At 44.2% G+C, this 17,492-nt stretch overlaps 2 protein-coding genes across 5 annotated transcripts in view; both read right to left on the bottom strand.

Moving 5' to 3' along the window:
* The window catches only part of AKNA (AT-hook transcription factor), a 60,313-nt gene extending 48,083 nt beyond the window's left edge, over window positions 1-12,230 (bottom strand). For both annotated transcript variants that reach the window (XM_080990788.1, XM_080990789.1), the window contains exon 1: window positions 11,991-12,230. The gene's annotated coding sequence lies outside the window, so the exon portion shown is untranslated. The remainder of the gene's footprint in view (window positions 1-11,990) is intronic.
* Window positions 12,231-14,409: 2,179 nt separating this feature from the next.
* Window positions 14,410-17,492, bottom strand: part of WHRN (whirlin) — a 122,550-nt gene continuing 119,467 nt past the window's right edge. For all 3 annotated transcript variants that reach the window (XM_080990861.1, XM_080990859.1, XM_080990860.1), the window contains 2 exons: window positions 16,556-16,678; window positions 14,410-15,359 (listed from right to left, as the gene is read on the bottom strand). In XM_080990861.1, coding sequence (XP_080846987.1) covers window positions 15,177-15,359; window positions 16,556-16,678 — 306 coding nt within the window. In that variant the 3' untranslated portion in view covers window positions 14,410-15,176. The remainder of the gene's footprint in view (window positions 15,360-16,555; window positions 16,679-17,492) is intronic.

Here is a 17,492-nt window from a genome sequence, read left to right as displayed (position 1 = left end):
TTAACACTGACTGCCCACAGCTCTCCAGGATTTCAGGCCAGAGTCCTTCCCAGCCCTACTTGGAGATGCTGGGGACTGAATCTGGGATCTTTTTGCATGCAAAGCAGATGCTTTACCACTGAACCACAGCACCTTCTGTTTTCTCAAAAGAAAGGCCTGTGACAAGCAGTGGAACTTAGTTCCAAGAAGGCATGCCCAAGAATGCATCATTATGATAAATTGCATACAGTGGTACCTTGGTTCTCAATCTTAACCCATTCCAGAAGTCCGTTCCAAACCAAAGCGTTCCAAAACCAAGGCAGACTTTCCCATAGAAAGCAATGCAAAATGGATTAATCCATTTCAGACTTCTAAAAACAACCCCTAAGACAGCCATTTAACATGAATTTTACTATCTAACGAGACCATTGATCCATAAAATGAAAGCAAAAAACAATGTATTGCAGTCACACAATCAATCAGTAGCTGAAGTTGGTTCCACACAGTCACAAAAACAAAAGAAAAAGAGCCGCAAAAAACACAAAATAAATAGCAAAAACAGACAGACCTCAGTGTAACACTCAAAACGGAAGTGTGGCACTCAAATCGGAAGTGTAATACTCAAAACAGAGCACGTTTAGCTTCCAAAAAAAAGTTTGCAAACCCGAACACTTACTTCTGGGTTTGCAGTGTTTGGGTTCCAAGTTGTTTGAGTACCAAGGTGTTTGAGAACCAAGGTATCACTGTACTCTTAAAAAAAACCACCCCATGCTCCAAGCTAAACAAAACTGTTTACTCCTGTATCTTTTATCAATTATTTAAAGTTATACATATTTGTAGATGTGAGACTTGCAGCAAGATTCTACTGCAGGGAGTATTCCTCGAGGCTGCCAGCCAGCCATATTGTCTTTCACTATACTCCTTTCCATTCCCATCCCAGCCAATTTTTCATTCTGCCCCCCCCCCTCTGCCCCCCAAAACCCAGTCAGTATTCTATGGTGGCTAAGCATGGCTCTGTCCTTTCTGGGCCATCTGGCTGTCTCCCCTACTCCTTTGGTATTCTGCTAGAGATGTTTTGGTACTAATGATAAGCTTGGGGGTCCGACTTCCCCACTAAGCCTACTGATATCTCCCATTCATATGTGGAGGGTACTATTTTGGTATCATGTTACTATTGGTTACCATTTACTTACTCTGAACTTAAGAAACAGAGGGAATTTATATAGGCTTTTTATTTTTGAACAGCTTATTCAAGCTACTTCATCTGCACCCATTATTCCCTTTTGCTGGTTCTCTCCCCCAGTAAAGGATAACTCTCGCTTTTTTCCCTTTTGGGGATGCCTTGTTAATATTTTAGTGTGAGCTTTTAAATGGCAGGCAGAGCCCCCCCCCCCCCGAATGGTTATAAGTGAGGAGACAGGCAGGTGAAGGCTGGCTGAGAGCAGACTGAGGCTGGTGGGGCTCGTTAGCCCCAGTAGACCAGCCACCACTACTTTTTGGTTTTGAAATTTTGGGAATTAATACATTGCATCATTTAATTCTGATTTTTCTAGTCTTGGAGAAAGGTAAAGAAGCCCAGCCCTTTGGCCAATAGAAAGTTTATTCAGAAATTCTGCCAGCTTCTGACACTTCAGATGACATTGCCCAGACATTTCCAAGCCTATAATCATAAGGATTAGAAAACGTACAGTTTTTTTTTTTACAGAACATGCCACTTGGAACTGGGACCCTTTGAACATGAAGCTGCCTCTGCATCTCTTAAATGTTAAGACTTAACAGAAAGGTCCAAAACCTTTGTCAGTAACAGCAGAGGCTCTTTAACTATAAGGCTGAAATCAATAATTTGAATGAAACTGAATGAATCAATTTATTATGGTCACAGACCAGAAATACGGACCTATACAACAATAGAGAACATGTAAATATACATAGGTTAAAATTAAACTCTATAAGCTAGAGCACGGGAAATAATACGGATATAAAACCATTAAAATATGTAGGTTAAGACCTTAGCTGCTAATTTAAAATATGCATGTTAAGACATTGGCCATTAGATACATTCAGAGCTTGTCTCCTTAGTTTTATAGCAGCAGCACAAAAATTGGCCACTTTTAAGGTAATCTCTGGTTCCCGGTCCTCTATTAGATATTTTAAGTAGTGGTCATCAGATCTGCTTGGGGTTCACTGCATGATTGGAGTGATAAATACCAAACATATGTTCCTATAGTAATGACAACATAATAGGACATGAGTAATAGTTTCAGCTTCCTTCAGACCACATGGGTATATTCTCTCTGAATATGGTTTACCTTCAAATCTGCCCTGCACTAATGCAGGTGGTAGGACATTGAATCTGGCAAGGGTAAAAGATCTTCTAAATTTGGGTATGTCTAGCTTGGATATATACCTCACTGAAGTAAACCCGCTCCCATTATCTTTGATTTCTGGGTACTTGTTCATTTCACTCACATGGCTTTGCAATTCAACATCCCAGATAGTTGCTTAATCAATTATTTGTGCTAAGGGGAATTGGAGCTGTTGAATGGCAAATTTTCTTACAACAAGTGGGGGGGGGCAGTCATTAAAAATACCATTCCAGATTTGCCCCAACTCAGAATCAAGACAAAAGAAAAAACAGGCTGGCAGGCAGAGATAAACTCATTGGCAGTAGATGCTTAGCCAGTAGGCAGAGACAAAACATAGTTGATTATCAGTCAGGGATGGAGGAGGGTTGATGACCACTTTTCCTTGACTGGCTACCAGATGATTGCTTTATGCAACCTCCTGGTTCAGAAACAGGAGCACCTTGAAGCACCAGTTGCTAGGCCAGAACAGCAGCAGAAGGCTGTTGCACTCACACTGGGCTTGTGGACTTTCCCAGTTGCTGGGAACCACAAATGGGAAGTGGTGCTGTTGCACTCAGGTTCTGTTGGCAGTCTTCCTATTGAGGCATCTGGTTGGCAACTGTGGATTAGATGGATCATCAGCTTGATCCAACAGGGCTCTTCTTAAGTTAACTGGAACCTAAGTTAGCCACATGTGGAAGGGAGATCTACATGGACATTTGGGGCTGATCCAGCCTAAGGTTGTTGTGAGGAATAAAATGTGGAGGAGGAGAACCAATTATGCAGTCTTAGAGGAGAGATGAGATATAAATGTAATAAAAACCAATCAAAAGAGGCATGAACACACGTACACCAGTATTTGCTAAGGGAGTTAATTTTCTTAAGAGTCAAATTCATTGGCGGTCCCATCATCACCTTTTATTTCTGATGTTAGAGACCTGTGTCCTTGCTATTGTAGCCAAAGCAACACCATCCATGCAGAGGAGGGGAGCTTAGATAAACCCCAAGATTTGTAGAAATACAAAGAATATCCCCCCCCAAACCCAGGAATGGGCTTTAGCATGCTCAGTGGCCAACTATATAGAATGGCGATGGGGAGCCTTTTTAAGCCCAACTCCCCCTTTAATTGCCCCTCTTCACCAAAACTGTTATTAATCCCAGAGCAAAAAATGAACAGATGCTGGTATGTTAGACCAAGGAAATTGAGGATTGGGCAACTGCCCCTGCTCCAATCAAAGGAGGGCATTGAGGAGGGTCAATGAGGAATGCAACTGGGTGAGACTGTGGAGCATTCCAAGGGGCAGACAGAGAGGCCTGGAGGGCCACATTTGTCTCCTGGCCTTGAGGTTTCCTACCCCTGATCAAGCATGCCAACTCTGAGGGTCAGAGGTGTCATCAGCCCCCTCAATATTCCTTAGCAGGGGGCTCAGCCCCCTGAAAATTGAAGATGCAGAGGAGGCAAGGTTGCTCCAGCCTGAGAAGCATCTCCCAACATTGCACAGGCCAACACTGTCTTCCACTTGGCCATGCTGGTGCAGCCTGCACAGTGTTGGAAAATATGTGTAATATCATGCAATGAGCCATGTACCGCCACCCCCATCTTGGGGGCTACCCAGCACCTGTGCCCCTGATATAGACCATTCATACTGAAAGACAGTCTATCTCTAGTTACCAATCACCTGTGGGTGGAAGAAGGGGAGGTAGCTTTCATGTCCTCCTTGTAGGGCTCCCCAAAGCATCTTGTTGCCTACTGTGGGAAGCTGGGATGGGATGGACTTTTGGGTCTAATCCAGTAGGACTCTCTTTATGTCTTTAAGAGAGGGTCTTCCAGCCCCTTCAAATATCATCCCCTCCCATTCACACATCAAACTGAGAAAGGCTCGGTCTAAACAGAAAGCGGTGCAGCAAGACAAAATGACTTGAACTAGAAACAGAACATATTTATCCAGGATGACACTATTTATTTATCTAACTTGCAATTGATCCATTGCTAATGTATCACATGCCACTGGGCAACTGGCAAAGTGGCATGAGTGCATTAACTCTCATTAGTCATCAGAGTCCGTTCACATTCTTTGATCACCCTTCCTGATATATCCAAGCACATTGATCTTTCTCTCTCTTTTTTCAACTCAAAAAGGCGGGTAGTACAAGCAAACAGGTGCAGTTATGGCTGTCAATCCTAAAAAAACCTGTATTTAGGGCTCAGTTATAGGACAACTTGGTGGAAATGAAGGCACCAGTTGCAAGAAGCATCCTCCTAAGTATCACCATTATAATTTCATTTTAAAGCAACTATTTGGATTTTAATTTTTTTTATAAAAAAAATTAAATTATTATTATTTAATTAAATAAATATTAAATTAAATTCTGGTGAGGGCAGGAAAATATGCATTACACCAAGGCCATGGGATACAGGAATGAGGTCATCTATATCTGAAGCCTTTAGTAAATACAGGTGATTCAACTTAAACAGGGGTTATGTTCCAGGGATAGCATAAAAAGCCAAAGCACATTGGGTTCAATGGCAGGTGGAATTGGCAAAGTCTTTTTTCCCAGATGGCTGTCTCCTTTCCATATATTTTTTTTTAAGCTTTGCCGAGCACATAAAACAAAATGCTCTCAAGTTAAATGGATATAAGTTGCAAGTTGCCTGTATCCCTGCTAGTATGTTTCTGAATATAAGTTGCTGGAAAGTACAGTAGGAGAGAGTGGCTGTTGCACTTAAGAGTCTGCCTGTTGGCTTCCCCTAACCACCTGGCTGGCTGCTATGAGAACAGGGTCCTGAACTAGATGTGCCACTGGCCTGATCCAGCAGGCTCTTACTACTTTCAGAGGGTGGAAGCAAGCAGATCAGTTGTGGTGGTGGTGAGAAGGTGGAGGAAGAGTAGCTGCATCTTCCGGCTTGCCCTCTGGCAAGCAAGCAGATGTCAGCTGCACTGAGAAAGAGGAAAGCTGGTGGCTATGGGTGGAGGTGGGATAATTGAAGCTGGTGATGGGAGGTGGCTTACGGAAGATGTCCTGCTCAAAAGACCCTCCAAAATCTGAGCCAACACTATTTATTGATGTCACCTTTAAAGCAGTATTCAAATATGAGAAGACAAATCATGGAGGAACATAAGCTGACTTATATGACATAAGTCAGACCACTGCTCTAACTAGATCAATATTGTCTACATTGACTGGCAGCATCTCTCCATGGGTCAGACAGGGCATTTGAGATGTATGCAAAAAGGTCCCTGGTTTGATCCCTGTCATCTCCACAAAGCCTGGGAGAGACCCTGCCTGAAACCCTGGAGAGCCACTGCCAGCCAGTGTAAACAGCAATGAGGTAGATCATGGGTAGGCAACCTAAGGCCCGGGGGCTGGATCTGGCCCAATTGCCATCTCAATCCAGCCCACGGACGGTCCAGGAATCAGTGTGTTTTTACATAAGTAGAATGCATGCTTTTATTTAAAATGCATCTCTGGGTTATTTGTGGGGCATAGGAATTAATTCATTCCCCCCCCCCCATATAGTCCGGCCCCCCACAAGGTCTGAGGGAAAGTGGACTGGCCCCCTGCTGAAAAAGTTTCCTGATGCCTGAGCTAGATGGACGATTGGTCTGACTATATAAAGCAACTTGTTATGTCCTGAATCATGTTGAATACTATGCCCATTGTTACTCCAATGCAAAATGTATAAAGAAGTTTGCAGGTACGTTGTACCCTTCTTCATACTGAAAAAAAGTTGCCAAATTTAGAGAACAAACAGCACGCAAAAAAAATTGTTTTCCCGCATTCTACTGAAGGATCCCTGCTTCTTTCTCTCCCTGCTCCCCTCCCTCTCAAGTACTTAAACATTTTGCTATCAGAACATGAAGCATCAATCCAGTTCCGTTTTGAGCAAAGAAAGTCCTTTTAAACAACTACTGAGAGTTCCTCTGTCTGCTTTCCCCAGAAATACACTGCATCCTGCTACCAGCATGCACTGTATAGAAAAAGGCCAGTTAAGAGGAATCTTACATTTCTCCCCGCCCCTTGCAGTTTAGAGAAGTCAGCTTTGCTAATCAGATTATTCATCTTCCCCAGCCACAGACTCCTCTCCCTCCTAAGCGCTCTGTTCAGCTGCTCACCTCCCTCCTCAAGTATGTCCAAGAGGCACAAAACGGGAAAGAAATCATCTGTTTTCCCAATTCTGTGCCCCTCTGTTCCTGGATTTTTTTTAAAAAAAATGTTACCTATTTTATACAGTATTTTGGAAGGTTGTTTGTTTGGCCTCATCTGCACTGCATGTTTAAAGCTGTATCATTATCACTTTAAAAAGTTGTGGGCTCTCCAAAGGAATCCTGGGATGCAGAGAGCTGCTAGAAGAAGCACGTTCCCCTCACAGTGTTTATCAGTCCATCTTCCCAGGGAAATGAGCCTGGGAAACCATGAGAATGTGTGATCCCGGCTTGTTGGTGGGTTTAACTGGGACAAGTACCAGAAAATAAGGGCTGTTTGTATACAGTGGTACCTCAGGTTAAGAACTTAATTCGTTCCGGAGGTCCGTTCTTAACCTGAAACTGTTCTTAACCTGAAGCACCACTTTAGCTAATGGGGCCTCCCACTGCCGCCGGAGCACGATTTCTGTTCTTATCCTGAAGCAAAGTTCTTAACCCGAGGTACTATTTCTGGGTTAGTGGAGTCTGTAACCTGAAGCGTCTCTAACCTGAGGTATAGTAAACCTCAGGTCTGGGAGCGGGGGCAAATGGGGCCCTCTGACCAGCCCTTGGGACTGTCTCCAAGCATCACCCCTCCCCAGCCACATCCACTACTGGCTCAGCTTTGCAACTGAGTGTTTTGACCTTACTGTAATGTGCAATGTGTAGTAACATGTTACAGCTTAATATACATATCGAGTGACTATCATGGGTAGGCAAACTAAGGCCCGGGGGCCGGATCTGGCCCAATCGCCTTCTAAATCCGGCCCGCGAATCAGCGTGTTTTCACATGAGGAGAATGTGTGCTTTTATTTAAAATGCACCTCTGGGTTATTTGTGGGGCACAGGAATTCATTCATTATTATTTTTCCAAAATATAGTCCGGCCCCCCACAAGGTCTGAGGGACAGTGGACTGTCCCATTGCTGAAAAAGTTTGCTGACCCCTGGACTAGATAACACTGATTTTTGTTTGCCTCGATGGAGGACAGAGAGGTGTGTGTGTGTGTACATATGTGTGTCTATACTGTATGTACATGTACATGAAAACAAACAAGCCTGCTGTGTCTGCAGCACCGAAGTGAACTCTTCTGGGTAAAAAGATAAATTTTAATTGCCCCACCCACTTTTGCCTCTGGCCCCGCCCACCTCTGGGATGTGATGTGGCTCAGAAAAAGTTGCCCAGAAGGAAATGCAGCTCTTGGGCTGAAAAAGACTCCCTACCTCAGTTATATAGGAACATCTGGAGGGTATGCTGTGACAGTGAATCATAGACATATTGTGGACCACCCTTCCCCTCCAGGTTGTACGGTCAAAGTACCAAAATGATGGGACTTTGAGTTAAACCATATTATGCAACCAATTACAGGATTAAGTCCCAAAGATCTCAGCCCGGCTCACTTCCAAAGAATGGTGCTTAAAGATTAAGACACGTGGCTGCAATTTCTTGGCAAGGAAAGTTTTATGAAATCCAGACATGAATTATCTCTGCGCTCTTAAAATATTGTTATTAATGTTAGGCAGGCACATTCCCTGCACTGTTTTCAGCGCCTGCTGAATTTTCTGTTTTGTGTTTTGACAAACCTCCTCAGGCATCAAAGTTTAACATGCAGCAATTTTAACACTACATTTTATTACATATATTAGTTTTTTTAAAAAAAAAACACACAAATAAACTATTACTGGCACCATTCATTATTTTTATATATTTAAATAAATAAATTATTTTAATGTTTGCATTTATCACTGTTTTTAAAATGAATGTTTTAGATCATTCTCCATAGACCACTGTGATATTTTCTGTCATGTAAGGGGTGTGTACTTTTTAGAATCATAAAATCAAAGAATTGTAGAGTTTGAAGGTTCCCTAAGGATCATCTAATCCAACCCCTCTGCAATGCAGGAATATGCTGCTGTCCCACATGGGGATCAAACCTGCGACTTTGGTGTTATCAGCACCATGCTCTAACCAACTGAGTTAGTTAAATAAATAAGGAAGCAGCTTAAGGTGGAGAAGTACATTTTAATTTCAACCCATCACTCATCTTTGATTTCTAAACCAATGGATTTTTAAACCAGTTGCACTCTATCCAGAGGAAAGTTGGTCAGTTATTTACTTATTAGTATTTATGTCAAGTACTTACATGCTGATTTTCATCAGAACAGATCCCCAAGTGATTTACAAAAAAAAAAAGCAATAAAGCAGTAAAAAATAAATACAGTGTGGAAAACATCAAAATCCATAAACAGTATAATATATAAGGCATCAAACTCTGTAACACAGAATTCAACTCATTCAGTATGCTGGCCACTCAGTCAACATTCACATTCCAGCCGTGGGAGAGCTGAGAAGCAGAGTTCTCTCCCCGTTCTCAAGGACAGCCCTAAGAACAGCCCCGAGTTCTGTACTCAGCTGATTACTTCTTCTTTTAAAAATAAGCATATGGGATTTTTTATTATTTTATAAAAAATAGAAACTAAAAGGTCTTCCAAACTTAAACTTAAGTGTGCAGATGTCATTTGCTTTTAACATTTTTGAAACTGATAGGAAATGTCTTAAAAGTCAGCTTTACAGCTTTGCTGCGTGATCTGAGATCACATAAATTTTGCAAAGTGGGTGGCTTGATATTTTTTAAAGTTCTGCTTGGCATGTGGCATATTTTGCTTGATTAAAAAACCAAATCTTTGAAAATGAGCCCTTTAATCAGAGCAGATGGGAACCTGTGGCCCTCTAGATATTGCTGGACTCCATCTCCCAACATCTGCAGTCACTGACCATGCTGATTGGGGCTGATGGGAGTTGGAGTCTAACAACTTTTGGAGGGCAACAGGCTGGGTTAAGACTACAGTATGACAAGGAAACTTGTGTGTGTGTGTGTGTGTGTGTGTGTGTGAGAGAGAGAGAGAGAGAGAGAGAGAGAGAGAGAGACTGTACAGTCAGAACATTATATAACACAGAATTTCTCCTTTCTTCTGTACCCAGCTGTGTTTCACATGGTTTGTGTACCATCTGGATACCTCTAGGTTATACTGCCAAGCCACAGACACAGACACACATGTACCCCAGGAGGTAATAAATGAACCCAGAGTTTGCAATGTCACTCATTGGAGCTTTAGATCAAAGACAAAAAACTCTGTTAGCTGAGCAACTCATGAGAACATTCTGGTTGTTGATGGTGGTACTGCAACAGAGAAGCTTTCAAGTCTCAAATTCTATAAAGCATGAAAGTATGATTGATGTATTTTTTATTTATTTATTACATAGATAGCCTTAAGATTTATTTATTTTTTACAGCGAAAAGGATATGAGCCTTTGACTTAAGCTGCTGTTATGTGTCAGACTCTCAGCTTTCCATCTGTAAACTGGGATCTCTGATTGAGCCAGCAATTGCCCTGCCAATATTTGTTCTAGGGGTAATGGGATAGTGTAAAAAATAATAATAGCAATACCCTGCAAAGGACCACATAACTCGTTTGCTTACTTCTTAGGAGATGCACTGAGTATGACTAACATTGGATGCAACCAGAGTAGACCCACTGCAATCGACAGACTCTACTCACTTAGGTCCAACACATTTAGGATAACACTACTGTAGACTTACTGCCTTCCCTCTGAAAGGAGGAGGGGGAACTGGAATGTTTATTATGTTGCATATTGAATACCGTTAATAAAGCTGGATATTTGTTGGCCAACATCCCCACCTCCTTAAAAGAAAATCAGAGAGGAAGCCTGGAATTTCCTGTAATGGCATGGCATGGCGAAAGTGGATTGAGAGAAGTCCCCCCCCCCCCCCCATTACAGAAAACTTGTGGATAATCAATGAAGCTGAATTTTGGAAGATTCAAAACAGATAAACTAAAGTACTTCTTCATGCAGTGCCCTGTTAACCTATGGAACTCACACCCACAAGGGGCAGTGATGGCCACCAAGAAGAAGAGGAGTAGGAGTTTGGATTTGATATCCCACTTTATCACTACCCAAAGGAGTCTCAAAGTGGCTAACAATCTCTTTTCCCTTCCTCCTCCACAATAAACACTCTGTGAGGTGAGTGGGGCTGAGAAACTTCAAAGAAGTGTGACTAGCCCAAGGTCACCCAGCAGCTGCATGGGGAGGAGCAGAGACGTGAGGGTTCACCAGATTACAAGTCTGCCGCTCTTAACCACTACATGGCTTTAAAATTCATGGAGAAGGCTATCAATGGTTACTAGCCATGATGACTACGTATTTTCTGCCTCCATGGTCAGAGGCAGCAATGTTTCTGAAAACCAGTTGCTGGAAACCACAGGAGGGAAAGTGTTCCTGTGCTCGATTCCTGCTTGCTGGTTTCCCATGATAGTCACTGTGAGAACAGGATGCTGGGCTAGATGGGATGATCCGGCAGCTAGATGGCCTGATCCAGCAGGTGCAATGTTCTTAAGGGGGCAGACAGTTCTTTTGCCCCCAGTCATGTGGGAGAATTTAGGACGTTCCCTGTTGCTCAGTTTAACTTACACACATAAGCCTGGTGTCATTGCAAAGCATAGCTACTTAGAAGTAAATCCCACTGAGTTCCATGGGACTTACTCCTGGGTAAGTGTACATGCAGAATTGCAGCCTCAGTAACGAAGTGGTTTCCTTCCCCTCTTCCACTTCCCCTGGAACTAAGAAGGAAAGTCTAAAAACTCTTTCAGAGAGAAGCAAGCGGATGAACTCACCAGCCTTAGATTGTTCCCTTCGGTTGCTTAGCAAGTAGCCAGATACTAACAAAACTTCCCTGCAGCCAATGCCTTTTCCCTTTAAGATGCAACCACAGCAACAACAGGTTCTTCTCCCGCTTTGGGAGAAACAACACACAGAAGGCAGCGCACAACCCATACCCTCGAAGAATTGTAGAGTAGGAAGAGACCTCGAGGGTGCTCTAGTCCAACCCCCGGCAATGCAGGAATCTCAACACGAGGTTCCCCATCCAATTTGAAAGCATACTGGACCCCGCTTAGCTTTGCAGATATGCTAGTAGTTTTAGCGCTGCATCACTCGTTAAGTCTGCCACCCTGCATACAACCTTAACTTGGATGTAACATCCCACTGACACAGCGGGACCTACTCCTGAGTAAGCAAGCATCGACGTGTGCTACGAAGATTGCTCTTTATTAAAAGATAAAGATTTTATTTCATTTTCTAAGTTGAGCCTTCTGGAAAATCAGGCATAATTGAAATAAACATGAAAAGGGGGAGTGATGCACAACTGGCGACATATTAGGGCCACGTTCTCAACTTTTTTTCTCTTTTTCTCAAGAAAAGAGAAAGCGGATCTCGAGGGTGGGGAGATGGGGGGGTCAAAGCGCCACTGAATGATTTCTCAGTGATGGGGGTGGGTGGCAGGGATTTATCCTGGACTGCCTCCCCACCTCTTTTAAAGACAGTCTCTCTCACGCGCCCCTTCCCCACACGGAGTCCTTTCCTGAGAGTCGCGAAACGCGGGGTCTCCAGAGCCGGCTACTCACCTGGAGAGACCAGCTTTTCCTTCCGCTCTCCGCGCGCGACAAAGTTTCCGTTCTTCTCTTCCTCCAGCTGCGCCTTCGCGGGCGAGAAAAGAGCGCTTGGCCCCTTTAGTCAATTTCCTGGAGTTGCAACTTTGGCGGCTAACAATAGTCTCCTCCAATACTGGGCAGGCAGATAGCAAGGGATGGAAGAGGCCGGGCTTGGTGGGTCATCTGCATAATACGCCCTCAAGGCTCCTCCTCCCACATCCGCTCGCGTCCGTTAGCAAAGAGGCAGAGTATGCTCTGAAATTCAATGACTGCTAAAAGCGGGACAGTTCTTGCTAAATTGGGATTGGTCGGAAATCGGGGCGGGGCTGAATTTGCATGCAGAGCGACGCGTAAAAAAAAAAAAAGAACCGCTTCTTTTTTTTCCTCGCCAGAACGTGGGGGACTCTCCCCACCCGCTGGATTTTGCAAAACACATAGTACAGTAATCCCGAAGTGGAGCTGGGCGGGACTGTGGTCCTCCAGATGCTGTTGGACTACAGCTCCCATCAGCCCAGCCAACAACCCTAGTGTAAACCAAGTTTCCTCCTTTCCCCATCAAAGATTTCATGGTATCAATGTTTGGTTTGTGTTGTTGTTTTTTTGTGTGCATATATAGTTTGCTCTGCAGCAGCAGCAGAAGAAGGAGAAATGTTGTTTCATTTATATTTTTGTTTGCTAAAACCTACTTAAGGTTTTTGTAAAGTTGAAAAGATAAACTGTGTTTCAATAAAAGCTAAAAGACCCTCATTTTGCAAAACTCCTCTGTACCATCTTTTATTTCATATAGGGTGCTGCATTTAGGAGTTTTTGCCCATCTCTGCTCCTCATGACCTGAGAAGGCTGTGTGGGTGAACGGGGTGGGGAGCTTGTTTTCAGCTGATTTTATAAAATGTGCATTTAACTGCAGCTAAAAATAAACATTTGCTTGTTTGCACTAATGCGAATCTTCTGAGCTGGAAAAATCCAAGGTTTTCACTGTGTGGAATTTGTGGGGTAATAAACAGAAAGGATGCCCATCTTTTGAGTTGGATGTAGTAGTCACTGATGTGTGCATTTTGTTCTTTTAAATGTACAGTGGTACCTCGGGTTACAGATGCTTCAGGTTACAGACGCTTCAGGTTCCAGACTCTGCTAACCCAGAAATAGTACCTCAGGTTAAGAACTTTACTTCAGGATGAGAACAGAAATCGGGCTCTGGCGGCGCGGCGGCAGTGGGAGGCCCCATTAGCTAAAGTGGTGCTTCAGGTTAAGAATAGTTTCAGCTTAAGAATGGACCTCCAGAACAAATTAAGTTCTTAACCCGAGGTACCACTGTACTGATATTGTCATGGACTGGCTGGATGTAGATTTGTCAGGCACCAGCTGGGGAACCCCCAAGGGAACCTCCAGGAGAAGGCGGCTCAGAACCAGGGAATTGGTGGTGGGACAATGTATGGTCAGAGGGAGAAAAGGGAGCAGACTGGGAGGTGGTGTTGAAAGCTGAAGAGGTAACAGGAAATGAGCAGGAAAGGCAGTCAGAAAGCAGTCCAGAGGCAGAGACAGAAGCTGCATCAGGAGAGGAGGGAGGTCAAGAGGCAGAGATGAGTTAGGCTGGTAAGGAAGCCAGGCTGTCTCCCCTTCCTGCTGCGACCAACTATCATCCCCCTTCATCTCCCAGAACCTGAAGAGGTATGGAAAGGGCAGAGCAAAGACAGACAAGATGATGACGAGCCTCAGATTGCTTGGGAAGGAACAGGGGAAGGAGGACACTTAATGAGTTGTGGGAAGACGGAGACCTTTGGTCCATGTAACTGCCTCATAAGGGCAAGTTCTACTGGGGAACATTCTTTTGCCTGGGGTCGGCATTTTCTTAAGGGCAACCTTGACATGCCAGTGGTGGGCAGGGGCCAGAAGCAGAAGTGGGTTCGTTCCATGGGCTAGTTTCTATATGCACACAGCCCTCTCTATCCTTCACCCAGACAAGCAAGAGGTATTGTCAAGAGTTGAAGGACACATCCTAGCCAGGCAAAAACACTCAAGGAGGGTGTTGTCTGGGGAGAGTACTGAAGACTAAATAGAGAGTGCTGGAGGCCTGCATTTGGCCTCCTAGGTCTGGGAAGAAGAAGAAGAAGAAGAAGAGTTTGGATTTGATATCCCGCTTTATCACTACCCAAAGGAGTCTCAAAGCAGCTAACAATCTCCTTTCCCTTCCTCCCCCACAATAAACACTCTGTGAGGTGAGTGGGGCTGAGAGACTTCAGAGAAGTGTGACTAGCCCAAGTTCACCCAGCAGCTGCATGTGGAGGAGTGGGGAAGCGAACCTGGTTCACCAGATTACAAGCCTACCGCTCTTAATCACTACACCACACTGGCTCTCTCCCCACCCTGTTATAACCAATCAAACAAGTTGTCATTTCCTAACGTGTTTCATTTATTGAAAAATTAAAAGCACAAGCTCTTTCATATATAAATACAGTGACATTGCTGGCCATTTACAAGGCATTGTTCATGGCAGGCTGTGAATGGGTGGGAAGGCAGAGTATAAGAGCCTCACACCAGGTGTGTCACAGAGGTTAAAACCCAAAGCATTACAAATGGCGCCCCCTGGAAGCCCCTCTCTCTCCTCTAGGACTGCTTGAGAAGTGGAGGTGGGCTCTCCCCTCACCCAACCCACAGGTGCTCTGAAGCAGGTGCAGAATGCTACTGTACGGTGCAAGCAATGGAAGAGCTAGAGAGGGTGGGGTGAGGTATTCAGACAAGTGACTGGCCAAGTCATTCAAACACAGAGACAAAATAGGCAGAGATGGGACATCTACGCCATAGTTCACCAACCAGATGAGAATGGTTTATGGAAAGAACTATTATCAGGAGGTGACTGACTCTCTTTGTTTCTCCTCTATGTTCCATTGCTCTTTGTTCCCACAGACCACCCGGCCGGGCTCAGTCTTGGAGTGGTAGCAGAGAAGCTGCTTTGAGTACCAGTGCAACAACCCAAAGCATATATCCTGCATGTGCTCTGTGCGCGGCATGCGTGCATGTGTTGCTGGGCTTCAGGTGGGAGTTATCTGGGTCTTGTGATAGTGCACGTGTGCTAACATGCACGTGACAGTCTATTCGAACCCTTGTTCTTGCTTTGTTTCTTTCTTGCATTTGGCTTTTGGACCTTTCTGGGCCCTATCCCTAAAGTGAGACATTAAACTCAGTGACTAGGAAATCAACACAGTCCTTGTCCTTCGCTTTAAATGCCTCGGCGATGATGCGAGCTGCTTCCCGGTGCTCTTTCCCATGCATTGCCACTCCATTCACCTCCAGGATCACGTGGCCCACCTTCAGCTTCCCACAGTTGTGGGCAGAGCCTCCCCTCTGGAGCAGGAGCAGAAGAAAGAAAGAAGATATTAAGAGGCAGAACGAGCTGATATATTGTTGTGAGTTTTGCTGTCCTGAGCAATCGTAACATTGACTTTCAGTTTCATTTTGCACATTATTCAGAGAACTGTGGTTATTGGGTGGTTGATAAAGAGATTAAAATAAACAAATAAATAAAATATTTGTATTAACAGTAACGCAGAACTTTAAAAAAAACAAGTATTTTGCTCAATTAATTGCGGGAACATTTCAGTCAATCAAATTCATTATACTGTCATACCTCGGGTTACAGATGCTTCGGGTTGCGCGTTTTTGGGTTGTGTACCACACCAAACCAGGAACAGGTTACTTCCAGGTTTTGGCGTTCACACATGCGCAGAAGCACTAAATCACGCTTTGCACATGCGCAGAAGCGCTGAATCGCAACCCACGTGTGCGCAGATGCGACACTGTGGGTTACGAATGCTGCGGGTTGTGAATGTGCCTCCTGCATGGATCACGTTCGCAACCCAAGCATCCACTGTAAATTCCATTGAACACAGTGGGATTCATTCATGTACTGTAGGGTAGAATGCTGAAGGTCTGCACTCCCCTTCAAGGAGTGTCTCAGCAGTTTTTCCTTCTGTGTTTAGTGGCTGGTGCAGGGATGTTGAGCCAGGGTGAGGGGAGAGACAGAAATGATCAGAGAGGATGCATTTGCTCCAAAAACCTAAATATGCCCACAGACCTAAAAAGGTTGGAACCGCCATGGAAGCACAACTTGGAAACTGCCAAGGGTCTTGGCAGACCACTTAATTATTTTTCTGACTCTTTAGCAAATGTAAAGCTCCATGCCAGATGCTTCATGATTTTTAATTGTATTTCAGTGCTTCTTTTATACTGCATTTTATTACATCTTACAGAATTCAAAACGTAATACCATGAAATCCAAGGTAAGAAATAGAGACGTAGCCTAAAGTCAATATGAATATTGAATGCATAGGGTGTGCCAGCTCTCATCTTCAACCACAAGTACATAGACATGCTGCAGACCTCCTGAATGAAGGGCTGGTGGTTCACGGACCACAGCTGGGGAACCTTCTCATCTACTCAGTGCAGGATGCAGCCTTGCTCTGATACATTTCTAATCATTTTGGACCCTGAAAGAGATGTACCTGCCACTGACTACGAGCACCAGTCACCAGCTCCCTTACCTGTATGGTCACAATACGAGGCAACGGCTGGCGAGTGTTGGCTCCTCCCTCAATGGCAATGCCCAAGGTGGGGGCACTTTTTGTCACCCGAATCAGGTGGGATGTTGGTTCCAGGAGACCTGGCTGTGGTGGAGGAGAAAAAGAGCATGACAAACCAGGGTTACTATTTACTTCTTCTATCCCAATCCTGCAAAGCTTTTGCTCCCTTTTTACTATTTGAATATAAATTAGCCCCCCTTCCCCCAGTTCAGGATTCACGACTTTACTTTAAAACACAATATTGTGGCCAACTACACCTTGAATGGTGCTCCAGAAACAAAGGGCCAACCAGGATTAGGAGGAGCTTGGGAGGAAAGCTGAAGCTGTCACTCAATTGTGAACTCCCTCCCAGCCCAACACCTTCCAGCATTTCTCCTTTTAGAACTTTCAGAAGTTCTAAATCATGGGTAGGCAAACTAAGGCCCATATCCGGCCCAATCGCCTTCTAAATCTGGCCCGCAGACGGTCCAGGAATCAGCATGTTTTTACATGAGTAGAATGTGTGCTTTTATTTAAAATGCATCTCTGGGTTATTTGTGGGGCATAGGAATTCGTTCATATTTCCCCCCCAAAATATAGTCTGGCCCCCCCACGAGGTCTGAGGGTCCCTGCTGAAAAAGTTTGCTGACCCCTGAAACTAAAGTATTTCTCCTTTTAGAAAGCATGAGCTATGCTGCCCTCTCGTGGAATAGTCTTCAATTGGCATTGCTTCAGCTACTTTTATATATGCAACTGTTTTATCAACGTTTCCATTATATTGTTGGTTACGTTGGGATGCCTCATGGGAAGTGATATCTAAATTAAGAACAAGGACAGGGGCATATATGTAACCCCAACCTCCATAAAAGAAAAGCAAGGATAGATAATTAAACACCATCATATAGTGCTGATCGCCGAA

Source organism: Podarcis pityusensis (assembly GCF_964106645.2).
Source record: "Podarcis pityusensis genome assembly, chromosome: Z".
Classification (NCBI taxonomy): Eukaryota; Metazoa; Chordata; class Lepidosauria; order Squamata; family Lacertidae; genus Podarcis; species Podarcis pityusensis.
This window is presented reverse-complemented; position numbering and strand designations above follow the sequence as displayed.